We start from the raw sequence: 27,298 nt of genomic DNA, 5'->3' as shown, positions 1-27,298 counted from the left end.
AAATATTTTGGAAAGAGTATTTTTTGTTATGATGTACCTAACAAATATTGCCAAAAACTCACTTTTTGTGATTTTCTTCATAATTGTTGTTTTTACCCCAAATCTGTATTTATATTAAGATTTATTGATGTCTTGCCTTCATAAAATGTATACTTTTATATGTCTTGCGCGAATAATTACAAAGTTATTGCACTTTTACTACATGCATGTCTGAGAGTACACAGCCTCCTTAATTAATTAAACGATTTGGGAAAACAATTTCAGAGCATCGAAATACTATTATCTTAACATTCTTCGGAGGATTAAGGTAACTAAAAATAAAAATTTATCTTTGCAAGAAAATAATGAAAAACCTGCTACTTCGCTGAATCATTACTTCGAAGAGAACAGCTACTGTTAGTGTGCGCTATAACAAGTGAGCCCTCATGGAAATAATTTGTACTCTTAATGCGAAATGTTGGCGACATTTTAGATCAGATTATTTGTAAATCAGGGAGCCGACACTTCTGTCCGCTGTTGCTCATACAACTCCAGTGAAGGGAAATTATTCCATTGGAAAATTAACACTCGAACTCAATACAAAAGGAGTGTCACGTCACTATATACCACCCGACCAGTTGCGACGCGTCCTAAACCCATTGTAAGTCCCAAACACTCTTATGTTAGGTTCGGACTTACGATGGGTTAAATGAAAACCATGCGTCGTAAATGTTAGTGAAATCCGCGTATTTGGATACCTTGATTGTGAATATAAAGTATACTCTTTCAATTACGCTCTAAATAATTATAATGGGTGTCCTGTGGCTTGACCATGCAAAGCGTTCAGTATGTGCACACACAATGGATTCATTCGGATTTCTCATTAGGCATGTTTATGGCGTCTTGTGATCCTTTTCAAATTGAGATAATCCGAAATATACTTCATTGTTAATGGTTAAATTCGTTTAAATTGCAAGTTAAAATAGCGCAAAGTAAGTGACTTACGGTACCTAGTTTGTTTGATTTTGATTGTGAACCCTTCATGAACATTTGTGACGTGTCATGTCAAAAGGAGATATTTTTGGGCAGGTTATCAATTTTGAGGTTTTTACATTTCTTAAATAAAGAGATATTCTGCTCCACAACGCCGTTTTCTCCAATAAAATCGGACATTTCTAAGCGCAGATATTGAGTTCGTAAGTTATTGTATTATAAAATTGGAAATTGAGATATCGGCCTTTGAAAATATTGTTGACAATGTTGAGAGTAGGAATTACCTTGAAAAATGTCTCAAAAAATACCAGATGCCAGTTACATTCCGGTCTGAAACTATCAGACAATATTGTAAACATTAATAACATCACAAATTCGCAACAAACCTAAATTGTGAAAAAATGACCCCGGGCAGATTTTTGGCTATATCTCCATTAACGATCCTGCCCAAAAGTGTCTCCTTTTGACATGACACGTCACATTTGATTCATTGGAATTAGCGGTACGAAAAATTAATTGTCTCAAATGGACCTATACTAATACGCAAGCAAAGTGTTATGTGAAATCCGATTATCACTATATCAACTGGATCACGCTATTGAGTTCTGCACCACGATCGAAATGATCGCAACACAAAGTCTATGACATATCAAATCCAAAAGGTGCGTGATCCAGTTACCAGGAAGTTATGTAACCACTTAGCTGGCAAATACTTGGCCAGAGATGCCTTTGCTTTGTATGTTTGTCTTTCTTTTGCCCTTTTACCTTTTTTAAAAAAATAGAAAAAAGAAAGATTAAAACCTTTCTTTTTTACGACTATATCTTTTTTGTGATGCACGTCACAATACCGATGACACTTGGAGAAAAAGTGTACTGAGATAAGATATAGAGAGTAGTATTGAGATAAGCATAATTATATTCGCTGATTTTGTACAACGATGCAAGTAAAGGTAGTATTCCATATGAAGTTCTAAGCTGAATTCGAATACGGTACGGACCAATATCTTCGACGTCCTTCGCCGCTTTCATGCACTTCTTTTACATTGCAAGCGCACATCCAACGAATAAATTAATATTCCTTTCGTTTTCTGTAGCTTATTTCTTTCTCCCTTCGTCCTTACACATTGCTAATCTTCATGCTGAATCCATACTCTTCACGTTGTTGTATAGTGCAATTTCTTCCAGTCATTGAGATTTCCGATGCTGGGGTATCGTGTAAAGACAGTTTGGTTAGACTTTCTATGTTGCGTTCCATCTTGTCGTCGCTTTCAGTTCTCTCCTGAGAACTTGAAAATGATATTGGAGCCTGAAAACCAGAAAAATAGCATGTTTTTTGATCAACACACCTTGAGCTTTGAGATCAAGAATCAAATTTATACCCTGCAAAAAATTGTGTCTAGCATGGAGACATGTCTTCAGAGGACATGTCTTAATTTAGCGTCTTTGGGCAAGTCACATATCATAACCACGTATCTTGTGGTTAGTCATGACTTTAAGCATATGGGTCATGTCTAGTTTAGAGACATAGGAAATTGCGATAAGACACGACTCGAAGGATTAGTGACTTGTTAGAAGTCACTTATTTAACAATGTGTCTTTAATTAGGACATGAAGTAAGACATGTCCCATTCTGATCCTATAATTAAGACATGACTTAAGGCTAGCTACATACTTTGTTGATGTGTTGTAGCTAGTCATGTCTTGGATAAGGACATAGCTCAAAGTCCTGTCTTTAAACAAGCCATGTCTCCATGCAAGACATGACTTGTATAAGGACATGGCTAAAAAGTGACTTCAAAGTCGCATCTTAAAATAGTGTCCTTAGGTAAGACACAATTTTTGCAGTGTATCATCATGTTTTGAAACACTATCAACACTAAACATTTTTCTTACAATTTTTTCACACAGTTACACACTCATTGATTCCAATAAGTTGCTCAGTAATCTTCAAAATACTGTTATGTTTCATTGTTTTATTATATAATGTAATTCCATTATTAAAGATAATTGCTTTAAATTGTTAAGCAATGTGTCACTCTTACCCGGTCATGCCATCTTTTAGCCGACTGCCACCAGTTTAATTTCAAACACTTCTTCACTATAGGGACGCTTTTCCATAAGTCCATTAAACATCTGATGCATCGATATGAACGCCAGTGGTCGGAATATTTGCATCTGTTGATTATTCCTGCAATTAAATAATTTAGTTAAAAGTCATTCTTCGCAAATGAAACATCGTGAGAACTACTAACGTAAAGCTAAAGTGTCAAATCTCAAATGATATAAGATAACTACGTCTTAAACAGTAAACAAATAAGATACAATGAACGAAAAAACAGTTGTTACTTGGAAAGCTAACAAACAGATGGAGTACACGGACTGAAAAGATCAGATGTGGAAATCTATCAATTGTACACAAATTAATACAAATCGGAGTTTTATGCTTAATGTAATAGCCAGATGTATGCACAATGGGCAAGTGGACTACGTAGAAGTCTACATCTTGCGATGTTAGAGATTCTGCAAGTAAACCATTTTGATGTAAAGTATGTGAACGAAGGAAAAAACGAAAATTTTAACAAAATTCCATTAAAATATGGACAATAATGAATGTGTAGAAATTCTTACCGTTCGGGATTTTGCCGCAAGACGTATTAAAATGTTATACCAAACGAGTCACACTGGAGCTGATCAAACAAAAACACTTACCAAGCAAACCGTTATTGTCGTCAAGAACCAACTTTACTCTGGTTTCCAATAAACAGTCTTCAATCAGCAAAAGTTGTTTAAGCAACTTGAAAAGTGCATGTCCTTGCTTTGCTAGTGGACATGTTGCTATCTGGCACTAAAAGGTAAATGGAAATTAAAGTCGCCTATAGTATTAGTTAATAATCGTAAAAGCAATAGAACTTGTTCAAACTGAATGAAACATTTTTTGATGTCATGCTATTAAAGATAATCCTATTGTTTGCGCAGGGTATTCTGCTATATTCTGCTACGCCAGGCACAACGCCTAGACGTTGATCCACAAGCCTCAGCACACTTTACAGATTGTCGCTGACCACTACGGCCCCACATCATTCCATAACCATTTAACAACAAGAGCGCACACCCTAGACAATCCACAACAAACCAAATATCTACAGGGTGTCATGATGTATTTCATAATCCTCAAGTCGCAAAGTGACCATACAAAACTAACACTAACATTTCTCAAAATGACCATTTATGGCATTTAATGACTATGTTGTCAGTAATATTATATCGAATGTGTGTAAATGTAATTACATACCATGATTTCTGTAATCGCAGCCACAGAAAAGTTAGTATTACAGAATGACAGATGTTGCAACATATCGGAAACAGGTCTGCTTCCACATTCATAGTACGTTTGCACTGCCTAAAAAAGAAAAACACCAGACGACCAATTTACTTTTTGAAGCAAATGCTTTATTTATGCCTTTTTAAAATTCAATGACAATCTTAACGTACCCATAAGTAAACCAGATAAACAGCACAAAACTATTTTGAACCAATTCGGCACATGTCCTTGACTGTCATTGGCTCTACAACAATAATCTTTGCGCGATTGAAATATCGCCACCTAACGGTATAACCCTGATTCATCCCAGGTACATCTAGAGACCTTCAATCCATAGTTAGTGGTCGCTTATGATTTAAATAGTGCTATTAAGGGATCCAAAATGAGCGTTTATTGCGTGTCGACAGTATTTTTTGTGGGACATGAGAGCACCTCAGACCTATCGAATTGCATTCTGAATACGAAGCATGTCTTTCTGATATCAAATAATTTTAATTTTTTAAAATCACAATATAATACAAATTTTATGACAAATTATAAAAATTTGATATTTTTCAAATTTTGATATATAACAGTCCTCGAAGTAAATTATATAAATCTAATGATATATTCTTAAAGTGTATGTAGCAGGGAGAAAAAGCCGACGGTCAATTGAAAAATTTGACCTTTCATATTGAAGATATGGATTTTTTTCCCAAAAAGACCTAATTTTTTTTTGGTGTTTTGGGAAAAAAAATCCATATCTTCAGTACGAAAGGTCAAAGTTTTCAATTGATCGTCGGCTTTTCATCCCACCTACGTACACTTTAAGTATAAATCATCAGATTTATAAAGTTTACTTCAAGTACTGTTAAATATCAAAAATATCAATTTTAATGATTTGCCATAAAATGTGTATTAAATTGCGAATTTCAAAAAATCAAAATTATTTGATATCAGAATGACATTCTTCGTATTCAGAATGCAATTCGATATGTCTGATGTGCTCTAATGTCCCAAAATAAATACTGTCCAAACGTTTATACCCCAGCCCTTAACCGCGTAGAACATTTTGTTACTTTTGGACAGTGCTTTATATGTGATTGATTGCAAATCGATAATTCGCGGCTTGGTGACTGATTGTAGATCATTATGAATCGAATGAGCAGTTGACCCCGAGTTTATTGTTAAAATATTATAGACCATCTATTACGTTTCCGTGTCAGGCTAAAAGGATGTATTCTATGTGTCAGATGTATGTACTGTACTTCTTTTGTCGTGGTACGAAATCATAGAAACAACGTTCCGCACTGGATAGAAAAATTACAGATAAAACGCATTCTTTTGTTTTGCCTTTTGAGACGAGAACTAATTTTTGTGCAAAATAGGCTGAAAACCGTTTTCTTTTGAGTATTGAAATTCCTTGTAAATCGTCAGTTTTACCGATGTTTGTTGTAATTTTTCGTTTCCATGAAAGTGGTACCAGAAAAAGGTCAAAAATATCACATTTTTGGCCAGCAAATTCAAATGTCATTCAGCCTATTTTGTAGCTTCGACTTTGAAGTAAAGATATATATTGGACAATTCATATTTCACTGAGGTAATCAACGCATCACTGACCAGTCTCACGCGATGTATAAACGAACATTTATTATACCAATCTCTTTGTTTTCTTCTCCCAAAAACCATCTTCGCATGCATCGGCTCATCGCTATCTTTATTACTACATGTACATGCTTCCTTTATCTCTTATCAAATACCAAGGTATATTGCTACATTTCCTTACCTCTTTGATATACAGAACGTAATCTCTGTCACTTGTCAACAGACTTTTCATGTCACATGACATCTCAAAAAGATCATCATTCTTCTCAGCAGACCCTGTGGTTTCTATAATTCAATTAAAAAATACAGATGTCAGCCCTTGATCGCTTTAACTCTCCTGGTTGATTAATTAGTTGATAATTAAATCTGGTCAACTAGAAAAAATCACTTTTGGTTAGATGGAATCACCGACGTTTCAGCCAAAACCTTTGGCCTTCAGCTGGGTGGCTGATTTAGGGTCATCCGAGGTCAATCACACAGTGATTCACCTGGTTGATATTTTAAATGATGATGATGATGATTATGATGATATTTGATGATAAAGAGGATGATGAGCAGACTGTTGATGTTTAAGGTCCCGTTAAGTGCTTTCGAGGTCCCAGATAGGTCGTCCGAAGATAAATTTGTTGACGGATACCCCCCCTCCGACAGACTGCCGGACACAAGCCTCGTGATGCCATAAGGTTGTTTTTCCAAAATGTGATGTGAACAAACTTTACAGTGATTATACGATTTCAAATTAAAGCAAACATCGAAACAAGCAAACCTATGTCTCTCAGTGGTGACACATCAGAATGTAGGATTAGAGTTGCAAGCATTGAGTGCAAGTATCTTCTTGTCTCCTTGAAGTTATCGTACTCCTAATAAAAATCAAGACGTAATAGTTGCACATTAGGCCGACCATAGTGTTGTATTCTACAATGTTATACATTTGCAAATAAGTAAGATTATTGTGCATTTTGTATTTCGTATAAAACAATGGAGAGTTTGCGGAATGCCGTACCAATTTGATTTCAACTTCCACGCCCGGCTTCCACGTCATCTTCTAGACGGTGAAGTAAAGTACATTTTGGGAATGTACTTCTAGACGGTGAAGTAAAGTACATTTTGGGAACTCATTAGGTACCAAACACCTACTATAAGTGATTTGCTATCATGTGATTTATAAAGTGCCACAACTTTTAAAATACTATATAGTTTAAGACAGTATTCACACTTTGATCGTCTATATAGTTGTAATATTTATGGGTCGATTTGTTTTAGCAAGTAAACCTCATTAAATCTTTTGTCTTGATTTTATGCTACATAATGAATTCTGTTTCTGCATTTGGTTGCATCTTAAAGCAATAATTTGCCTCCAAAATACAAAACAAATCAGCCTGTAGGCTAATCTCAACAAAGTAGGGGTCCTATTTGGGAGTTCATAAAGCAGAAACTTAAAGTATTGTTAAAAACCTACAAGGGTCCTCTACACTTACTTCCTGGTTTTTGATGTCAGCAATCCGGAGAGAAAATGCCATCAATCGCCTAAATGCATCATGACTTAGAACTTGCTGGATGCACGATGGGGCCTAAATTCGACAGCGAAAATAAAAAAAAAAGTCAAGAACGTTACAACTATACTTTCACCCCGAGTTTGGTATGGTGACGGCAGTGCTTTTTATTTATGCTGTTGCGCCACGAGTGCAACCGCCCTTTATTGTATGCGTGTTCTGTATGATAAAGCGCGCGATTCGGTAATTTATATGACCAGCGAAATACTTATAAAGTATGAAACAAAATAAAGAAACAATAATGAAAGAAATAAAAGTGTGAAACCTTTCAATTAATGAGACCGTAAGATCGCTCACTTAGCGAAGGAGTCATACCAAATGCACTATCATCGTTTTGTAGAAAATAATCGTTTTCTCATCTTACGGTACATGTAGTAAGTTACACACTTAGTAAATTTACGATTTTTCCAACCACAAATAACTATTTTTGCAACGTATATTAATATCAATCCTTTCAAGAATATTTAAATTTGAGACGATTTTGCCCTATTGATTTATACGTGCAAAATGTCTTTGAAGAAATGTTCGCAAGAAATATACGTTTTCCCAACACGCAATTACACTCCCTGTGGCTGGAAATCTGCACATCCCACATCATAGATTGAGCCGAGGCCACATAAGTGTATAAACTGGAAGGCGTATTTTGTAAACAAATCTGCTAGTATATCAAAGTGAGTGGGAAATCTTAAATTTTGATATACCACGAGCAATATCGACACATGATTCCGAACACTTTCTTTTGGGGAAAAAATGAGCGAAAACAAAATCCGAATTCCGATCCAATTCCACGTGCTGTGAGTGAGTCTCAAGAATAAACACTCGCAAACCAGCGACTAAAACTACATTATCCAATTGCAACTAATTCATATTTGGTACGAACCCACACTTTTCGGAAGGAAAAAAAGGGAGACAATACTGTTGATCAGACTAAAACTAGAAATCAAAATAAATGGATTCGTTTACCATGTTTACAAAAAATAGCATTAAGAAATGCAATAAATTGTAACTATACTTACAAAGCTCAAATACCTGTAGAGTATCGACAAGAATTGATTACAGGTTTGCCAGTTATCCAATATTTTGTCGTTGTCAAGCAAAGATAACAAGTCGTCAACAACAATGTCAAGATGTTGTGTTGTACCTAGTTGAGTTGTCTTGTGATGTTGGAAGAAGTGCTCAAGTGTGTAGGAAATCATGCGAGCACATACATTTCTGATATTTTCATCGGGATCTTCTAGGAAATATGGTCTAAAAATTCAGAAAAAAGTGATAACCAATATGTAAGCTAAATAGTTTAAACAAAGTGACATATTCTGGGTGTCTCTTCATATGACATTCAACTTTAAAACCTATTTTTAACATTAGCGCTTTTAAAAGGACCGCTGTGCATTTTCGATGTCTTACAATACATGTCTTAATTAAAATACAAAAGCACTTGTATCCAAAGCAAACAGGTTTTGCAGTTTTGTAAAACATTATTTTTAAATGATAAATAAATAGTACAAACAATACTAAACAAAATTGCCATATTCTTTTCGATGACTTACACAATCAGACCAGACATATGGCTAATGAAGTACTCTAGGGCAGATTTGCATGCTGGTTCACTGCGAGAAACAAGGCATTTGATGGTCCCGCTCCATTCTTCCAACATATCTTTAAGTTGATCTCTGTAAACAATTATTGAAATGAAACAGAATAAGATGGGTTACATAATATCAGGTAACACCCAATTTGTCTAAAGGTAGAGGCAACAACAATGAGAAGTTCATGATTAAAAGGAAATGTCGAAACAATACGCCACAAACAATTGATTTAAATATGCCGCATCGATACATCAAAAGTCACCATCATTTTTGATCAATTTAATATAGAATAGTTCGTAAACTGTAGTTTGTATTTAGTAATTGGAAAACAGTTAACACATTTATTTTTGTACCTATATAATAATTACAACACACGTGAATAATAATTTAGGAAGAGCCTAGTGACTTAACCTTTAAACATTGTCCTCTGAACTCTCATCCCCAAAATGGCGCCTATGTCAATTTGTCTAGACTTTTAAAGGTAAACCGTATAATCTTTTCCAGTAAACAGTGACGAGAGCTCGAGAGCGTATTTTAGTGTACTCTGATTGGCGAGGCGGTCTGCTGTTGCTGAGTGGAAAATTTTATGAATGAACTTTGCGCCGTATGTGCAAAGTTGTTAGCTCTGTCTTTGCAACACCGAATGTTGCATCATCAGTGTAGGACGCGCTCGTCAACGGTTTATAGAAAAATATTATATACAGTACCTCATAGGTACATACAAATTGAATGTACACGTGTTTTCACATTCCTTTCCCATAATGCATCATACGTTTCCTGATAGAACACAAGTTATAATATTCACCTATAGTGAAAGACAAAATTCTGACAACTACATGTAGACAGAAAATGATGTACTGCGCAGGTCGGAAACCAATCACGGCGCGCCTTTACCCTGACGTCAGACGCGATTTAGTTTTTTTATCTGTCTTTCATTATACACCTTTCATCATCGTCCACCTCAGAGAAATTATCTACTGATGATTCCAGGAGAGGGCCTAAAGAACTATTTATCACGGCCTTGTCTCCTGCTAATGTTTTAAGGGACATAACTAAAAAATACACTTATGTTGAACGTACATATACCTTACTCCACCTTGTAGTCGGAAGAATGTATCTAGCATGTATTCTAGAAGTTTGGCTTTGTCTTCTGAACTCACGTCCTGAACAGAAATATACAAAAAATGATATCGGCTATGTATAAACGTAATTTATAATACCGTACATCTCTTTTGATAGTTTCTTACAACACTGATTTTAGGTAGCATTTGCTTGTTTGTTGCCTGTTTGTAGAAGTCCAATTTTGTCCTAAAGCTGGCAAAAGCTGATAAGCAGGAGTCTATTACAATTAGCAGGCAGTGGCTGATGCATACTTTCTGCTCTTCTACTAGCAGTTCTAACTTATCTCTTATTACAATATATGGGTATATTTGATTATAGTAATACTTAAGTTTTTAAAATGTTTATCTTCTCGTTTATTTTCTTAATTCCTTATACATAAGACATCTCCAACCTTGTGCATATAGAATCAATTGAGATACGTTCACTCACGTAAAACAATGTCAATGAAACTGTATTTAATCTGTTATGGTTTACAGCAACACGTTCCTATGGTGATTCAATTAGCTTAAAATGTAGAATGTCTACTGAAGTTCTTGAAATATCCTACCTGATCATAAGCAGCCTTTCTAATGACTTTCAAACGGTCTTTTCTGACAATACCTCTATACTCAAAAAATCTTTCTAGCTTCTCCGTCTTGATAGCTTCCATCATTTTTTCCAGCGTTTGTGTCTCCAGAATGTCGTGCTGCATATACTCTGGTGGTGTGCTGTATCCATCACATGATGTTGATGGGGATTGTTCAGATGTCTGTGTCTGTTGTCTTTGAGACAAACCCCTATAAGAAGCAATACGTGATACAGACGGAGTGATTTTATAAAGGTATGTACTTTTCAGCAGCTTTTAATATTGGGCATGAGAATTGTCTATGTGCACTGCACCCTTACTGACTTACTTTTTATTGTCAAGTGATGAATCATGTATTGGCGGTAGGGTGAGATTCTGACGAATCGGTTTTTCATGGCTGCGTTTCTCCGTTTTGGATATCTTCTGATAGAAAAGAATGTACGCATTGCTTGATCGTTCCGTAGACCCTAAAACACAACAATTGTTCTAACATTTAGTCGACAAAATACAATTGATAAAGTCGTAACGGATATGTAATATAAATACAGGACAATTTTCATTCCAAAGAGAACCTGGAAAATAAATGGTATACGCTCCTTTTTTCGTATTCTTTGTCACGCCAGTAACATTTATTTTGAATAAGCCATACCTGATGGCATAATTGTAGCTTTGAGTTGCCATTTTCTTGATTCAACATGCTTATTAATGTAATTATGGTTATTACCATAACCAAATTTGGAACCGATTTCTAAACTTTGTTGCCAATTCATGTAAGTGTCTTGGAACAGTGTTGTAAAATTGATGAAAAAGAAGATTTCCACAAACAGCAAAGTTGAACATTAATCTAATATCCTATTGATTTCACATGACGTTCAGGATGGAAATGTTCTTTGCATGAAATAAGTAAAATTAATAACAAATGGAATGAAATATGTGTTGATATCATGCGCACCATTACAGGGCTTACAATGGCGACGAAACTTTAGTCCACAAGATGTCCCGATGCCTTTAAAATGGTCGCCAAATGCTTTAATTAGTTTCTGCAAGGTATCAGGAAAATGGTGACCGAAGAAATTTGCACGGAAGTGGTAATTGGAAGAAAATAACAGTAAAAGATGGCAGCAAGGATTGGGGGATGCGGGAATTTTAATTGCAATAATATGGTCACGTGGTAACTTCATAAATGACATAACGGCATTTAAACACGTAATGAACACATAAGACAATGTATTTGGTGCAATTCAAGGTCATCCGGTGCCTTATTGGGTAGCCACGTGACCTTTCTTTTTTCTAAGTCCCCCAGACCTTGAAGGAGCTGTCTGCTAAGGCTGGTAACTTCTTCCATCCAACCACCATATTCCTGATACCTTGCAAGAAGCAATTCGGTCGATTCATAATACGATGCGCCTCCAGCAGTAGGCCAAAATACCCAGTGCATCATCGAGATCTAGTAAAGCTCGCGTAATACGAATACCACACAGGAACATGTCATTGTGTGTTTAAATGTCAATATAATTATGTTACATGCGAATGTACACTAAACAGCAGTCTACCATAATTGTAGTAGATCCATTTTCGATTTATTGATCACACGGATTTTTCAGCATTATTATTATCACACTCGCGTAAAACCCAATGGGTGCTAGGAAGGAGATGTCGTCCCTGGAGGTAAAAAAAAACACTAGCAAGCACAACCGTTGGCGGCGCATTGTATTGTGAATCACGAGAATTAAACCATTTGGTGACCATTGCAAAGGCATCTGAACATTTTGTGTACTAAGTTTCTACGTCTCTGCATTCAAACGGATTTCCGTCTTTCAGCCATTGTAGCACTGGAATAAGCGCATGATGTCAATACAAGTGACACATTCCATCTCATTTATTAGCATAATAATCTTACTTATTTGCAACTTAAATTTGACAAAATGTAAAATTGGCAGGATATTGGATCAATGTTCAACTTACAGTTTGCGGAATTCATCTTTTTTCAGCAATGTTGCAATATTCATTCATTCATATTTTATTTTCATCAAAATGCATGTAATACATAAAAGCCAACAAAGTAATACAAAATATATAGAGCTAGAATATTAAATACAATCAGGAATCAATAGTATAATCAAGCTTACGATTAAATCAATATAATGTAAGTCAATACAGTAATATAATAATGCATGCTTAAGCAGACTACATTTTAAATGACAGTAATGATAATAATAATAATATAATGATGATAATAATAATAATAACACAAATAATAATAATAATGATAATACAATATAGTACTGCATGATTAATTATTAAGCAAGATTAAGCAAGCATTAGATTATACAAAATATATGAATGATCATTGATATAATGAATAGTCAAAATTAATATGAAATATGAGGCAATAATTAATGTTATAATATATCGATACAATCAATTAGTAACAATTATATCAGTATAATATAAATAAATACAACAACATAATAATGCATGCTTATCAGAATACATTTTAAATGGTCATTGATACAATAAATACAAAGTATAGTAATACAATTCTAAACTAGGTTGTTGAGCAAAGGAAATTGAGAGGGAAAAGAGATGATTGACGAGGACTCTGCTAAACGCGGGGCGTGAGGTGCAGAGACCTCATTGACACACAAACATACACATACACAAAAAAAAAAGAAAGAAAAGAAGAGAAAGGGATATGAAGGGGAAGAAAAAGAAAAGAGAAAGAGAAGAATAGTGAAGGTCATAGCTACTAATTACGTCAAGAGCATAATGGAAACAAACGCCTACGGTTTCTGATGATGATTCTGATGATGCAGTATTAATGTGAAGTTCGGTGGCTACTATTGTAGGAATGCAAGCAGTAGAGGATAATTAAAGCACACAAAGGGAACACAGGGGAACACAATACAAAGATTGGATAGCAGCTAAGTAGAATTAAAAAATCAAGCGCAACTACCGTAAAGCTTCGAGGGTAAACATGTAGTGTCTATGCCAAATCATATTCACCGATGAAACATTTTTTCAGCCTGCTTTTAAAGGCAACATGTGATACAGAGTGTTTGATGTTAAGAGGAGAGAGTTCCAGAGAAGTGGTCCTCTGGTTTTAGAGGTGTTACCAGCAAGAACAGATTTAGTAGGAATGATGAATGGCTCATTAGCATGTCTGGTGTTATAGGGGTGAGCAAATACATCAATGTTGAAAAAATTGTCATGAAGAAGATCAGGAGGGAGTAGACCATTATAAAACTGAAACATAAAAGAACCAAGTTGAAGCTTATAGATATCAATACTATTGTGTAGTGTACTATGATAGCTTTGTCATCGTAAAAGAAAATATATCTTACATGCGTAATTCCTGTAACTTCCACCAAAGCATTCCGCTTTGAGACTTTCCTGACTCATGCGATGTTGACTAACTACAGAATCATTGCATGTTATCCATCTGGCATGAGTAGGATCAGATAAATCTCCATCTCTGGAATCAAGAAAAGACAATGAGGAATCAGTGATTGATGATAAGTTAACTGATCGACAACAACAAGATGGCAATATGATCGCGACAAAATCTAAATAAAAGCTAATACAGGTGAATCAGATGATGATGATGATGATGATGATGATGATGATGATGATGATGATGATGATGATGATGATGATGATTATTATTATTATTATTATGACCTCTCGAATTGGCAGTGTTAAAACATCCACAGCTGCTGCATCATAATGTGTTACTTACCTTCTATCTCTGATGATGGAATAATAGTGACCTCCATGTACGCTTCCACTGTGGACAACGACACCAACTAGACTGTACTCTTGAGGTTCAGGTACAACATCATCCTCGGTTGTTGGGAAGTATGATGCGCATGTAGCACCTGGAAGAGGATCCTGTAAACTTTGGTCTTGGAAGTACTCTGCGCTGCTTTGGTTGCGGTGTAAAAGACCGTATTGCGTATATGGTGCCATGTCAATTACCCATGGAAACTAAAATAAAATCGAAGAAATGGATGCACAATATGAACAAACAAGACAAGGTAGTTTGTAAAGGAGTACTAAAGCTGTAAGTTTATGACTTTATTATGATTAATATAAAGTTGACATAGTTGACATGATACATAGGTTACACTTACAGTGAAATAGTTGTTAGTCTTAACCACTCTTCCATAGGCATCATGTCTGAATCTCTTGAGTTGTATTGTCAGCACAGATGGCAGTGTTTGTATGCAGGTTCTTTTCACTGCTGTTCTCTATGGTAAATGACACAATTAATACATTCACACTTCTTCAGTTGATTAGGTAATACAAATTACATGTACATTAAACGTATTACCGATAGTTGTAGGTAATACCACAGTTCAAGGTGCACCGGTACAGATACTAAATTTATTAATGACCGATCCTGGCGATAAACCAGGATCTGTGTATTAATTGATCTGGTCAAGATGGAATTTCCGATGTTGCAGCCCAAACCTTTCGCCTTCAGCTGGGTGGATGACCTAAGGTCATCCGAGGTCAATCAGCGAAGAAGTTGACCCGAAACACTGATACTGAGAGAATGCGATATTGGTTGACCATGTTGACAGCAACCAAGCAAGTTTATTGTCTATCAGACCTTCTTGTGTAAATTTAATGTTATCGTCTACATGGTTGATATGCGCGAAAAAGTTGCCAAGTTCTGTGGTTTTGACTATAACTCAGGTATCATCGACATATCGGTACCATTTGGACAGAGGCGAACTGGAGTAAGATGACAAGGCAACCTGTTCAAATCGCTCCATGTGCAAGTTGGAAGTAATAGGCAATACAGTGGACTATGTAGCCTATCTAACAACCATGGCATTGCTGATGAAACTTGCTGACATAACTGACATGACTGAAGTATGCATTCTCCAAACACATACTCAAATGTTGGTGCGTTCCGTCAAGTTAATTTGTCACATGGGTGGAATCGGGTCATCAAGCAACTTCCTCGCCAATTATTAATAATAATAAATAAGCATTTATAATGCGCCATTTATCTAGGACATTAAATCTAATCCAAGGCGCAAAAAAACAAGATACACGTACAAGTAAACATGAAAACAGAGTTAACAAAAAAGTATAGCTGATTAAAACAAATCAGCTTAGCTCAATACAATTTCATACAAAATACAATCAACATGAATCCTTAATACATGTAATACAAAAATACAGAGCAGTATAAAAGCATGATAAATCAAACACTGACATTATACGCAGCATTGAATAAGAAAGTCTTGAGTCCAGATTTGAAGTGATCAACAGAAATTGATTGTCTCAGATTATAGGGAAGCGAGTTCCAAAGTTTTGGTGCAACAGTAGAAAAAGCACGGTCTCCCTGAGAAAAATTAGATCGTGGAATTTTTAAAAGACCTAAGAGTGCGTGCAGGTGTGTATGGGACAAGAAGGTCCGTGATGTAAGAAGGTGCAATGTTGTTTAATCCTTTCCATGTGAGAAGAAGAGTTTTAAATACAATTCTTTCACGTACGGGAAGCCAGTGCAGGTTCATAAGAATGGGTGTAATATGATCATATTTGCGAGTATTTGTCAAAACGCGTGCGGCAGAGTTCTGTACAAGTTGAAGTTTCCTAATTCCATTTAGTAGAACATTTACATTGTCTAAGCGCGAGGTAATGAACATGATGAAGGCGTGAAGAAGTATTTCGAATTGAACCTCGGACGACCCTGGGTCATCCACACTTGGCTGTAACGTCGGTAATTCCATCTACCCAAAAGTGATTTTTGGGGGGTGACTAGACTCAATTAATTACAATTTGAACGTTTCCCAGAAACTGTGAGCATAGTGTTAATACAATAATACTAATTTCCGATAGTTACCTGGGCAAAAAACAACACATGAACAAGAAATTGATACTTCTTTCCGATTAATCCGATAATTAACTTGGTAACAGTACATAAACAATACATTCACATTTTTAAAGGCATATCAGTTCTGACCAACACAATTTTAACACAAATACAAATTACCCAGCGATAATCTCACCTTTTCATTTGGTAGTTTATCTCTATGTTTGTATTATAACCTACCTTTTCTGAGCATAGTTCACAAAGATATGCATTGTCGTCTTTCAGTTCTACCTCTTCAATCAATTGGTATAAGGATGCTTCGAGACTGGATGATTTTACCGATACAGTGAGTCCATAGAACTCCTCTTCCCTTTCAAATCTGATAACAAGAAAAAGGAGTCGTAAAATATTAAACACCATGCATCGTAATACCATTGAAGAAACAGAACCATAAAACCCGAGAATAAGAAAGTGCTAGAAGTAAGAATGTTTTTTTTTAGCTAAAGAAGGTTCGTAAGAAACAATTACAAATTCCGGTTACATACAAGATCTGGTTGGCCCATAATTTCCATGCATCTACCTGTGATTACATCCATAACTGGTGTCTTGACATTGATATACATCTGATAGTACTCCTTGGAAAGTAGCCTTGAATATTTCAGGTTGGTCGTTATTCTGAAATGTAATTAAAACAGCTTGCTTACTTTTCCAAGTAAGAGGACAATAAATATCAACTTCTATGGTTTATTTCGCTCACAACCTGAGTTTATTTTTTTCTAAATGATATTGACTGTTAAAAACAACCTCCCTCTGGAAAATTAGTATCACCAAAATTCATTATTTTGGGAAAAAAATATGTTCGTAATGCAGCAAACGCATATTCAATTGTAATACCTGACCAAACAATCATTTTCCATTCTTACCTTCAGACATTCATCCAATTGGTTAACCAAATCTGTATAGAATTCATACGCGTCTTGTTGCTCACAAGTATTGATTGATTGGCCCCATAGTTTAAACACATTCCAGAAGTCTCTTGGAGTGACAACAGTCGAACTTGTTTGTAATGCACGAAATATCCTATGGATTTGTTGCAGAACTTCTTGGCGCGCTTTTGAAATTGCACGTGTGCACACAACCTATCACGGTAAAAAAGTAAAAGCATTAAAATAAAATGTGCCCTTAATATCTAATCAATTAATGATAAAGACTTGAACAACTTGGCTGCCAACGGTATGGTAATAAGCAGCTGGTCACCTCTTGGCAATGACCACAGTAGCTCACAGTCTTGGAAATGTCGTCGTAGGTCTGTCGCAATGTGGAAAACATTTCTTTAGATACCAAGGGAATTTGTATTCATTCGAAGCCCTCCGTTATCCTCACCATGGTGTTTGCTCGGTACAGTGTCGTTCTGGTCTATAGGGCACCCTGGTTGCTTGATGCATGAACACGGATTATTGTAGATCTTTTGAAGTAATGCATGAGTGAAATACTTTTGCAATTTGTCACATGCCTGACATGGCCCTTGATATTGTCACCTCCCCTCAGTGCTTCAGCTCTAGCTAGCTCTGTGAGGAGACAATTGATGTCATCATTATCTAGAAGTGCGTCCTTCCACTACTATCCTAGATCCACATCTAGATTGTCAACACTTTGAAATTGAGTATTTCGCCTTTGCATTTCTCATCATAAAGCTTTGGTGGGTGTGCGCCCCCGGAATTTGAGGTATATGGGTCTTTGGGAGCTGACGGCGTACCGGTTAAAGGGTGTCTTTGGGAGCTGCGAACAAGCAAAAGGGGTCTTTTGGGACTGCGAAAAGTAAAGATCAAGGGTCTTCCTTGACTTTCTAGTTGAAAATCGCCTGAAAAAAGTGATGTGAGGAATGAGCAATTTAGATGTCTTTTAGAGCTGAAATTATCAAAATCAAGGGTCTTTCGGAGCTTTATTTTGGTCAAATTTAGGGGGTCTTTTGGAGCTGCGAAATCCAAAATGTGGGCTCTTTCCGGGAATAATATTTGAAACAATAAGATCTTGGGCCTATTGCTTTACTCACCTGCTTGATTTCAGGTGTATGATAAAGCTGTTGGATGATAGAGTTCATATAACAAGTTGCTCCACCATTCCTCAAACCCACATGTCTTCCTTGATATTGCGTATTGATTCTGGCTGTTTGGAGTGTCTGTGATAAATATACATAAAAAGTGATCATTTATAAGCTGGGACCTGTGATTGAGTTACTTCCGAAATCCTCTATAATAGTGCTCGAGTCATTATAATTTTATGCTAATTTTTGCTTAAATTTTGCTTTACTGAAGCTAAAATGATGAAATCTGGTGCAAAAGTGGAATATATTCGCAAAAGAAATTGGCACTTTGGGGGCTAAAATGGCCAGGTATGAGGTTCATTTGGTCAGAGGCGTCAACATTGGGGGATGATTGTATGGACCATCCCCCCTGGTAAAATATTGTGGGTTTTTATTGCTCCCGCTACCCCCGGGATCTACGCCTATGTTTTGAACTGTTTAAGAAGCTCCGGAAGAGCCATCTATTTCAGGATGCTTATCAGCAGTTAGTGTTTGAGCTATTGAGCGCCGTTGAACATTTTGAAATGAATTTGGCGCTATGACATAAATGTAACTGATTGGTGATGATTGATAATGTGCTGTGTGTCACATGTCAGGATGAACATAAATAATCACTTTACTATTCTAGACCCTGAAGAAAGTGTAGAAATGATGCACCACATGGCTTCAATTTTCCAAATCCTCCTTTTTGCTTCTGCTTTGGACACCCAAGACTATATGTTTAAAGCAATAATTATACAATAATATTGAAACCTTGTCCCCGAATGGCTTCAATTTAAGAATTCATTTAAGGGGGTACTACACCCCTGCCCAATTTTGTGCCTATTTTTGCATTTTTCTCAAAAATTATAGCGCTTTGGTCACACAAGTAAGATATTTATATTATAGGGGCAAGGGCTACAACTATTGCACTGGAAATTTTATTTCAACACATACAACAGTTGTGGAGTTACGGTCAAAAATTAGGGAAAACCAATATTTGATCAATAAATCAATAACTACTTGCCTTGAGTTGCTGAATTTTCAGTGCAGTAGTTGTAATCCTTGCCCCTATAAAATACATATCTTACTTGTCAGCAATGCGCTATAATTTTTGAGAAAAATGCAAAAATAGGCACAAAATTGGCCAGGGGTGTAGTACCCCCCTTAACGCATTGTTGGATATTTCAGACTAAAATTGTACACAATAATAGTGCCAAAATGGTCCACCAAATGGCTTCAATTGTGCCTTCATTTTGCAAAAGTTTCTCACTTATCCAGGGGGAACATCCCCTCAGACACCCCCTACGTATGCATAAACAAGTCGTCAGTAGTAAGAAGGTCTGTAGTGACGTCCCTACTTCCGATTCGGGTTACGAGGTCAAAGGTTAACCGAGGTTAAAGGTCACCCATGTCACTTCCAGGTCATGGGCCACGAGGTCCGGCAATTTCCTGGTCAAAGGTCAACCGGAAGTGGTCAAAAGTCAATCAAAAATACCGGCATAGTAAAAGGTCATTTATGGTTGACCTTTCAAAATGGCGGTATTTCCGATTGACCTTTCACTTCCGGTTGACCGTTGAGAGGGCGCAACACTAAATCACTACGCATTTTATGTAAGAATTCGCCTAATATAGTCCATAGTGAATATGAGATTGTAGCGACCATATCTACCGACATGTTCACTTTAAATCACTCAATATCAGCTCATATGAATTCGAGAAGTGTCTTCAATGATAACATGCAGAAAAAACCGGACATTTTATCTCAAAAGCAATTCTCTGTGGCGGATTAAGACAACTTCCGATTTTGAAATGCGAGTCGTGAGTTTAGTGTATTTTTAGGCAATATTTGTTGCACCGCGAAATAGCGAAAAAAAGTCAACGGTCATCGATATATGCCGACAAAAGTTTTGGAATCTACAGAAACAGAGCTTTAATTTGATACCAAATTTATTTTTTTTTTTTTTTCATGGCTGCAAGGAATGGCGCTCGAAGTAGGCCGAAATCACATGTTATCCTATGGGACGCTTATTTAGTGTTGCGCCCCCTTGACCAAGAAGTGTTCTTTGACATCTTAACCTTTGACCTCGTAACCCATGACCCGGAAGTGACCTGATTGACCTTTGAGCTCGTGACCGGAAGTGGCGACGTCCCTACAGACCCTCTTACTACTGTTATCCTTTTCGTTTCTGCTTTAGACACCCGACATTTGACAATAATTTATACAATAAATAATAATGAGAACTTGTTCGCGAATGGCTTTACTTCGCCCTTCATTTCACCAATTTCGGCTTATTCAAACTGTACACTATAACTGTACCAAATTGGTCCACTAAAGGGCTTCAATTGGGCTTTCATTTCGCTAGAGTGTCATACTTCTGAGGGGGCGCGTCGCTCAATCAATTAGTAAGTAGCTATAACGAAAAAAACATAGGTCTAATGCATGGAAAGATTTTTGTATTTATCAATCAACTTACTGGTAAACGATTTGATACGTAGGAACTAGATGTTGTAGTATCTAATCTAGATGCTCCATGAGGATGTTGTCTTGGCCTTTCTACGTCGACAGATGAGACATTCTCCGTCACAGCCTAGAAGGCAAATCAATTTGTAAGTAACCTACGCTATAACGGAAAAACCAAACATAATACATGCAATGAAAGATTTTTGTATATATATTTATCAATCAACTTACTGGTAAATGACTTGATACGTAGGAACTAGATGTTGTAGTATCTAAGCTAGATGCTCCATCAGGATATTGTCTTGGACTTTCTACTTTCTCCGTCACAGCCTAGAAGGCAATAAGGCAAGATATAAGATACATATAGTATACGCCTTCAAGTGGTGTAGCCAAGGAGCAGCTATCTCCGTGAGCAGTCTTTCAACCTCCCTCCTCCCCGTGAGATGCTGTCGCCCTGATATTTACCAGTTTTACTCCTTGTTGTACTTTTTAGCCCATTTTTGACCATGTTCGTCAAATTTTGCCCCTCTGAAAAAGTCCTGGCGACGCCACTGAAGTCTACGACTTTTGATTTCAACATGATAGTGATAAATTTATATAGTCAGCTACATTTCTTGGATTTGATGTAATGATATGATGTGATGTCCCGGTATGCGTGATAGACGCCATGTGAAAAATGGTAGAGATAGGGACAACTGGGACATTGTTAATGAATGAATTAATAAAGCTGTGTTTGTTCAATGATTTTAGGAGAAAATTAAAGACTTGAGACCAATCGTAATAATTATGACATACCTGTTTGGATCTGTGCTTTGAATTGGTATCGTTAAAATGGTTAGGTTTCTTTCGTACTTTTGCTGTTGCTGGGCTTTTCTGTGTAAAATAAACCGATATTGACAGCATTATTTTTTTATAATCAGAAAAAAAAATATAAGGGCTCCAACCCGACTCATTTGTCAGAATAATTACTTGAACACAATGGCTTTTACCCCATCCCATAAAGCATCTACGTGCATCCAAAGATATGGTGATAAATTATGAAGAGAATATCTAGTTGGTCCACTTTTCCCCTTGAATGTTACTTCAAACCAAAAGCTCTAAAGTGGGTCTAAATCACATGCAATCTATGCAGATACCTAGATATCTACAATCTTGGAAAAAAAAGTACTTGGAACACTTGGTACACGTTGTCGTAATTCCGTGCAGAATTTGCAATGATCATGGGAATGACGTGTATTTTGGTTTTGAACAAACATGACATCTACAACAATAATTTCTCTTCCCCTCTCCCCATCAATCAATGTTGGAACACTATGGAAAACTGCTGAAGACATTGGCATTTCCCAACATTGCACAAGGGAGATGGGGTGTCAGTTTTTAATTCTGGACAAAAAAAGTGTTCCAAGACTTATTTCCAAGATTGTAGATACACGCTGTACTAAAACTGGCTCCCAACCCGGGCCTACGTTCCATGCCTGTAACAACATTTTAAACAATGAATAGTTTGACATATCTCGTGTATTTTGTTATAGGAGATGTCTTACTTTCAACTCAAACCTGGTCCCATCCCATTCTAGCCATGGGTTAAGCATACAAATAACGTTTATGTTCAAATTTTATCTAGGTATACAGGGCCTCATTTGAGAGGCGTACTTATATTTGATTTCCATGGAAGGGCATGGCAATTCCCGCCCAACTCCCATGTCCAGGCCCGTAACCAGGGGGCGGACGCTCCCCAAAAGTCCCATTTGCGAGCGCAGAGAAAAAAGGCGCAAATTTTGAAGAAAAAAAAGGTCCACTTTTTTAAAATCAGCCCTCCCCCAAATAAATCCTGGTTACGGGCCTGCCCATGTCCCCCTGCTGGTTGACAACCCCTGCCATAGACTTTGTTTTTTGAAGTTGTCACATCTTACCGTTCTTTTTTGTTTCTTCGTTTTACCATTATTCCGCGATCGCTTTCGTGACATTGTTTCCTCACAGTAATGGCTACTTCTTTCTGGTTTGATTGGTGTCACTTTATTGGATGAAATCTTGTCAGCTTTTTTGAATTTGGATTTTTCATTGGGTCTAGTTCTCACCTGAAAGAAAACCACGAGATTCATATAGTTAGTTGACATGGACCATTGTACATAAGCAACAAGCCAACTATTTTCGTATAAAGAGAGATGTTGGAAGAGAGAGGGAGAGAACCTGGGAGGAAGAGGGAGATAGACAAACGACTGTTTGTATCAACATGGTTAAAAATGTGTTTTTATGCATCTTTATCTAGCAATTATTGCACGGGAAGTTCTTATGGGTCCTAATAATAATAAAAAAAGTGTCAAAACTGGGGGTGCATGTATTGGGGAAATTTGGGAAGGAACGTGAAAAAAGAAATATCTAGAAAAAAGGGGGTATCGGTTGGGGAACACAAATTTTCTGAACAAATGCGATGGCCGCGCCATAAATTTTCGATCAAAAAATTGTACTGGGTGTCTCTAAGAACACGAAGAAATGGGAGATGAAGATCAGCTGAAAATGTGATGTAATATTAATTTTATTATTCTTTACCTTACAACTGTCGGGAATATTTTTGGTCATTTTTAAGGAGAAATAATTAAGTGAAATGAAAGAACAGATTTGCAATTTTGAGAATTGGCCATTGCTCATTCTAATGAGGCTAGTAATAATAATAATATCTGTCTGAGGCTAGTATTTATAAGTGTGCTCTTTCATTTAATGACATAAAATATTGTAAGGAACACTTGAGGTTTTGACATTTAAAATTCACATTGAATTGCGTCATCTGTTGTCCTAATGAGAAAGTGTTTTTAGGGGGAAGTGTTAACTTTCGTTCGATATAAAAAAAATTCAGATTGGATAAAGGGAATACTTGAGGTTTTGAGAAAAAACAATCGCAGAGCCCTATTTTCCAGCTAGAAGCTCACACAGCTCATAATGATGCTATGCACTCAACCGTATAGTGTAATGAAAGACTGTATAGAGACAATTCACTGCTAGCTTGGACGAAATTATGTGCTCAAGTGTATCGAGGGGGAAACTGTGCATAGATGGTTTATAAGAGAATCGTTTTTGTAGCCAAACCATTCCACATGTCTTTAATTGTAGTGTATGGGGGGGAATTAATGACTTGAATTAAAAATGCTCTGTTGTCCTACTAACGCACCCCACTAGGCCAATTGCAGTAAGTGGGGACATTTGTAAACATTACAAAAAAATATCAGGTTTGAAAAAAAAAAACAATCGTTAAAATATATCGCACATTATGCCTTTAAATAAAAGGGGATACAGGGTGAGTAAAAATGATCGGTGCCGGACTTAACAATATGCATGGTGTGTATGTTTATTCTTATTAAAGTATACTTGCCACACTGAAACACTGTCCCATCAGAAAATAGTGTTCCAAGGCCAAGGAAAACGCGTTCCAAATACATGTCCACAGATTCAATGCTGTTCAAACTGAGGTTGAAAGATAAATTATTATTATTACTATTATTATTATTATTATTATTATTATTATTATTATTATTATTATTATTATTATTATTATTATATCATTATTATTATTATTATTATTATATCATTAAATTAAATATAATTTGCATGGAACAGGTAAAAACAATTAATTATAGGCTTAGGGGCTGGCATTTTCTTCGGAAGGGAGGTCCCAAATTTACAAAAAGTCGGCGTCAATAAAATTGCGACCCCTCCCTAATTCGGCAACAAAAAGTTTATGATCCCCCTACCCAGGCGGCATAGGACACGCAACACGGACGTACGAGGCTGGCGAAGATACAGGGCTGACAGCCCCATTCACAATACACGGTTAGCGATTATAAATGGACAATTAACATACTTGCAGTGGGGTACTTTGCAGAACCCCAACGGTTTTAGAGTAAGATAATTTTGCTTTGACACCACATAACAAATTTAGAATTGTTTGTGAAGATTTCATGATTATGTGTTAATCCAATGGCGACGTCAAAAATAGCGATATCGCATCCACCATCATCTGCCCCTACCGATACACCTTACACCCTATAGCTAAAATTGTATTGTATCTTTTTGAATAAAATAAACACATGATCTTGAGACTCTCTACATTTTGGTCATCAAAATTTATGCCCCCCATATTTCTTTCCAAAATGTATGACCCCCACAGTATATTTGGGACCCACCCCCTTCCGAAGAAAGTGCCAGCCCCCTTACATTAAATCAAGGGCAACCTTTTAACTCAGCGGCCGGCCACAATCCATGCACCACTGACGACAATCTCACAAATGGAGGTGCTGTTTCCGGAATCCGTTCAAGAGCGTCTAGACAATTTTTACGTTTTACATCGAAATTTAGCCATTTCAAAATTGGGGACTAACATTTTGTGGGGTAAACAGGGTTCAAAGGATTTTGAACTTTTTTGCCACCTTACCAAGGTAACAATCCACCTGAGATATGGCAAACTATTCTTTTTTTTTTATTGTTTTTGCAAGCAGAGCAATCGGAGACCATTTTTATCAGGATCAGATCAATTTTCAATTTTTGTCCCCCTATTGAATCTAAATTTTGACATTTGACCTTTTCCCCGGGTCTTTTCACCTGGGACTATAGCTCAACATCTGTACATCGGAGATAGGTCAAACTATACTTTTTTGAATCTTTATGATGAGAGGAATACATTGGTATGGTTTTTAACGAGATTTTACCAACTTCAAAAATTTCACCCCTATATATAAGCGGCCATTTTGTATTTGGGGGCTGGAGAAAAGGTGAATTTTGCCGCCCCCTTCAACAGCCCGAAACGGGTTGGTCCAATTTTTTACGATGGTTTGAAAAGGTGAAGAGGCAAAACACACTAGAGCGGTTATCGGATACCGAACCAAAGCTGAACCATGGCTTCGGCAGTATATTGTGGTATACCATTGTCACCCGGGGATTCATACCTTCTTGGGATATGTGAAAATGACCCAAAATTGGAATATTGACCTAAGGAGTGTCACCCCCGGTGGGGACATTATTTTAATTATATAATCAGTTCTTTTTTCTCTTTGATTTGACACCACTCAGCGGTACGGGTCATACTTTCTTGGCAGTTCAAGATATGAAAAGGACCCACAATTATGAATATTGACCCAGGTCTTCAATGAGGAGTGTCGGTCGGGAAATTATTTTAATCGGGAAATTATTTTAATTATATTCTTTTGTCTTTCATTTGATACCACTCAGGGGGTCACACCTTCTTGGCATTTCAAGATATGAAAAGGACTGAAATATGAAATAGGAATATTGACCCGGGTCTTATGAGGAGTGTGACCTCCGGTGGGGAAATTATTTTTATTGTATTCTTAACTTTGTTCTCTTTCATTTGACACAACTCGGGGGTACATACCTTCTTGGCATTTTGAGACATAAAAAAGGACCCATTTGAATATTGACCCAGGGCTTATTATGAGTGCCACCTCGGGTGGGAAAATATTTTTATTATGTTCTTTATTTTTTTCTCTTTCATTTGACATCACTCACGGGGGTCATAACTTAGTGGCATTTTGATATAGGCCTGTGCCCATTTTAGCGTAAAAAGTTAGTCAGTCTTCAGGAATAGGCCTAATATAAAAACAAAATCACGTATCCATTTTTATAATTTTGTTGGCCCTTTTTTCTACAATAATTCTTTTTGCCGCCCTTCTTCTTCTTCCGCCCTTCCCTTTGCCTCCCCTGCTTTACCCCCCTCCCCTCCCCCCCCTCCCCCATATACGCGAATGCTACCGGTATACCGTATCTGTTCAATGGCGAGCGTTCAGAAATTTTGAGCCATATTATATGTTTATGATATTGTGCTACTATACACCCATGGATAGGACTATACCCCCCGGCCTACCTCCACACAATTATGCACCCAAACACCCGCGACTCCCCTCTCCTAGGCGGCATATTTCAGACACAATATTGAAACACATAATCATTTTGTGAATCACAGGAAATATGAATTACACTTACCAATATAACAGTAAATCGTTCCGTAGACCATTTTTGTGTATACTACATGACCATAGCAAGTCAATTACAATCTTTGTGATTGCCTGAGCTATGACGATTTACAAACTTCCCCGGCCCTGCATATTGCGTTGACTGGCACGGTATATTCCCAGTTTAATCGGGAAAAATTGCGAAATATGTTGTTTCACCTCGAAAGGTTTATTGCGTATTTGTGCAACAGTAGTACTAATCAAATACATAATCATAA

General features: G+C 36.7%; 1 protein-coding gene across 1 annotated transcript; it reads right to left on the bottom strand.

The window, feature by feature from the left end:
• Positions 1–91: 91 nt before the first annotated feature.
• On the bottom strand, positions 92–27,263 carry LOC140155076 (ubiquitin carboxyl-terminal hydrolase 24-like). The gene is made up of 25 exons (XM_072177764.1): positions 27,052–27,263; positions 24,428–24,519; positions 22,974–23,138; positions 21,856–21,933; positions 21,292–21,390; positions 21,074–21,187; positions 18,588–18,713; positions 17,458–17,673; positions 17,115–17,209; positions 16,775–16,913; positions 14,838–14,954; positions 14,444–14,691; positions 14,049–14,179; positions 11,033–11,171; positions 10,687–10,915; positions 10,104–10,180; positions 8,979–9,101; positions 8,448–8,679; positions 7,357–7,449; positions 6,645–6,738; positions 6,060–6,163; positions 4,265–4,372; positions 3,682–3,817; positions 3,015–3,160; positions 92–2,278 (listed from the first exon to the last, which is right to left on the bottom strand). Exons 2-25 carry the CDS (start codon positions 24,446–24,448, stop codon positions 2,090–2,092), a joined length of 3,219 nt encoding a protein of 1,072 aa, XP_072033865.1. The 5' UTR covers positions 24,449–24,519; positions 27,052–27,263; the 3' UTR covers positions 92–2,089.
• Between the last annotated feature and the right edge of the window lie 35 nt (positions 27,264–27,298).

The sequence above is a fragment of the Amphiura filiformis genome, chromosome 6 (assembly GCF_039555335.1).
Source record: "Amphiura filiformis chromosome 6, Afil_fr2py, whole genome shotgun sequence".
Taxonomy (NCBI): Eukaryota; Metazoa; Echinodermata; class Ophiuroidea; order Amphilepidida; family Amphiuridae; genus Amphiura; species Amphiura filiformis.
This window is presented reverse-complemented; position numbering and strand designations above follow the sequence as displayed.

Coding starts and splice junctions, on each gene's coding strand:
- LOC140155076 (XM_072177764.1), bottom strand. CDS start 24,448: ATGGGACAGTGTTTCAGTGTG. Junction 21,391..21,855: donor CAAAGCACAGATCCAAACAG/GTATGTCATAAT, acceptor ATTGCCTTCTAG/GCTGTGACGGAGAAAGTAGA. Junction 2,279..3,014: donor CTAAAAGATGGCATGACCGG/GTAAGAGTGACA, acceptor TCTGGTTTTCAG/GCTCCAATATCATTTTCAAG.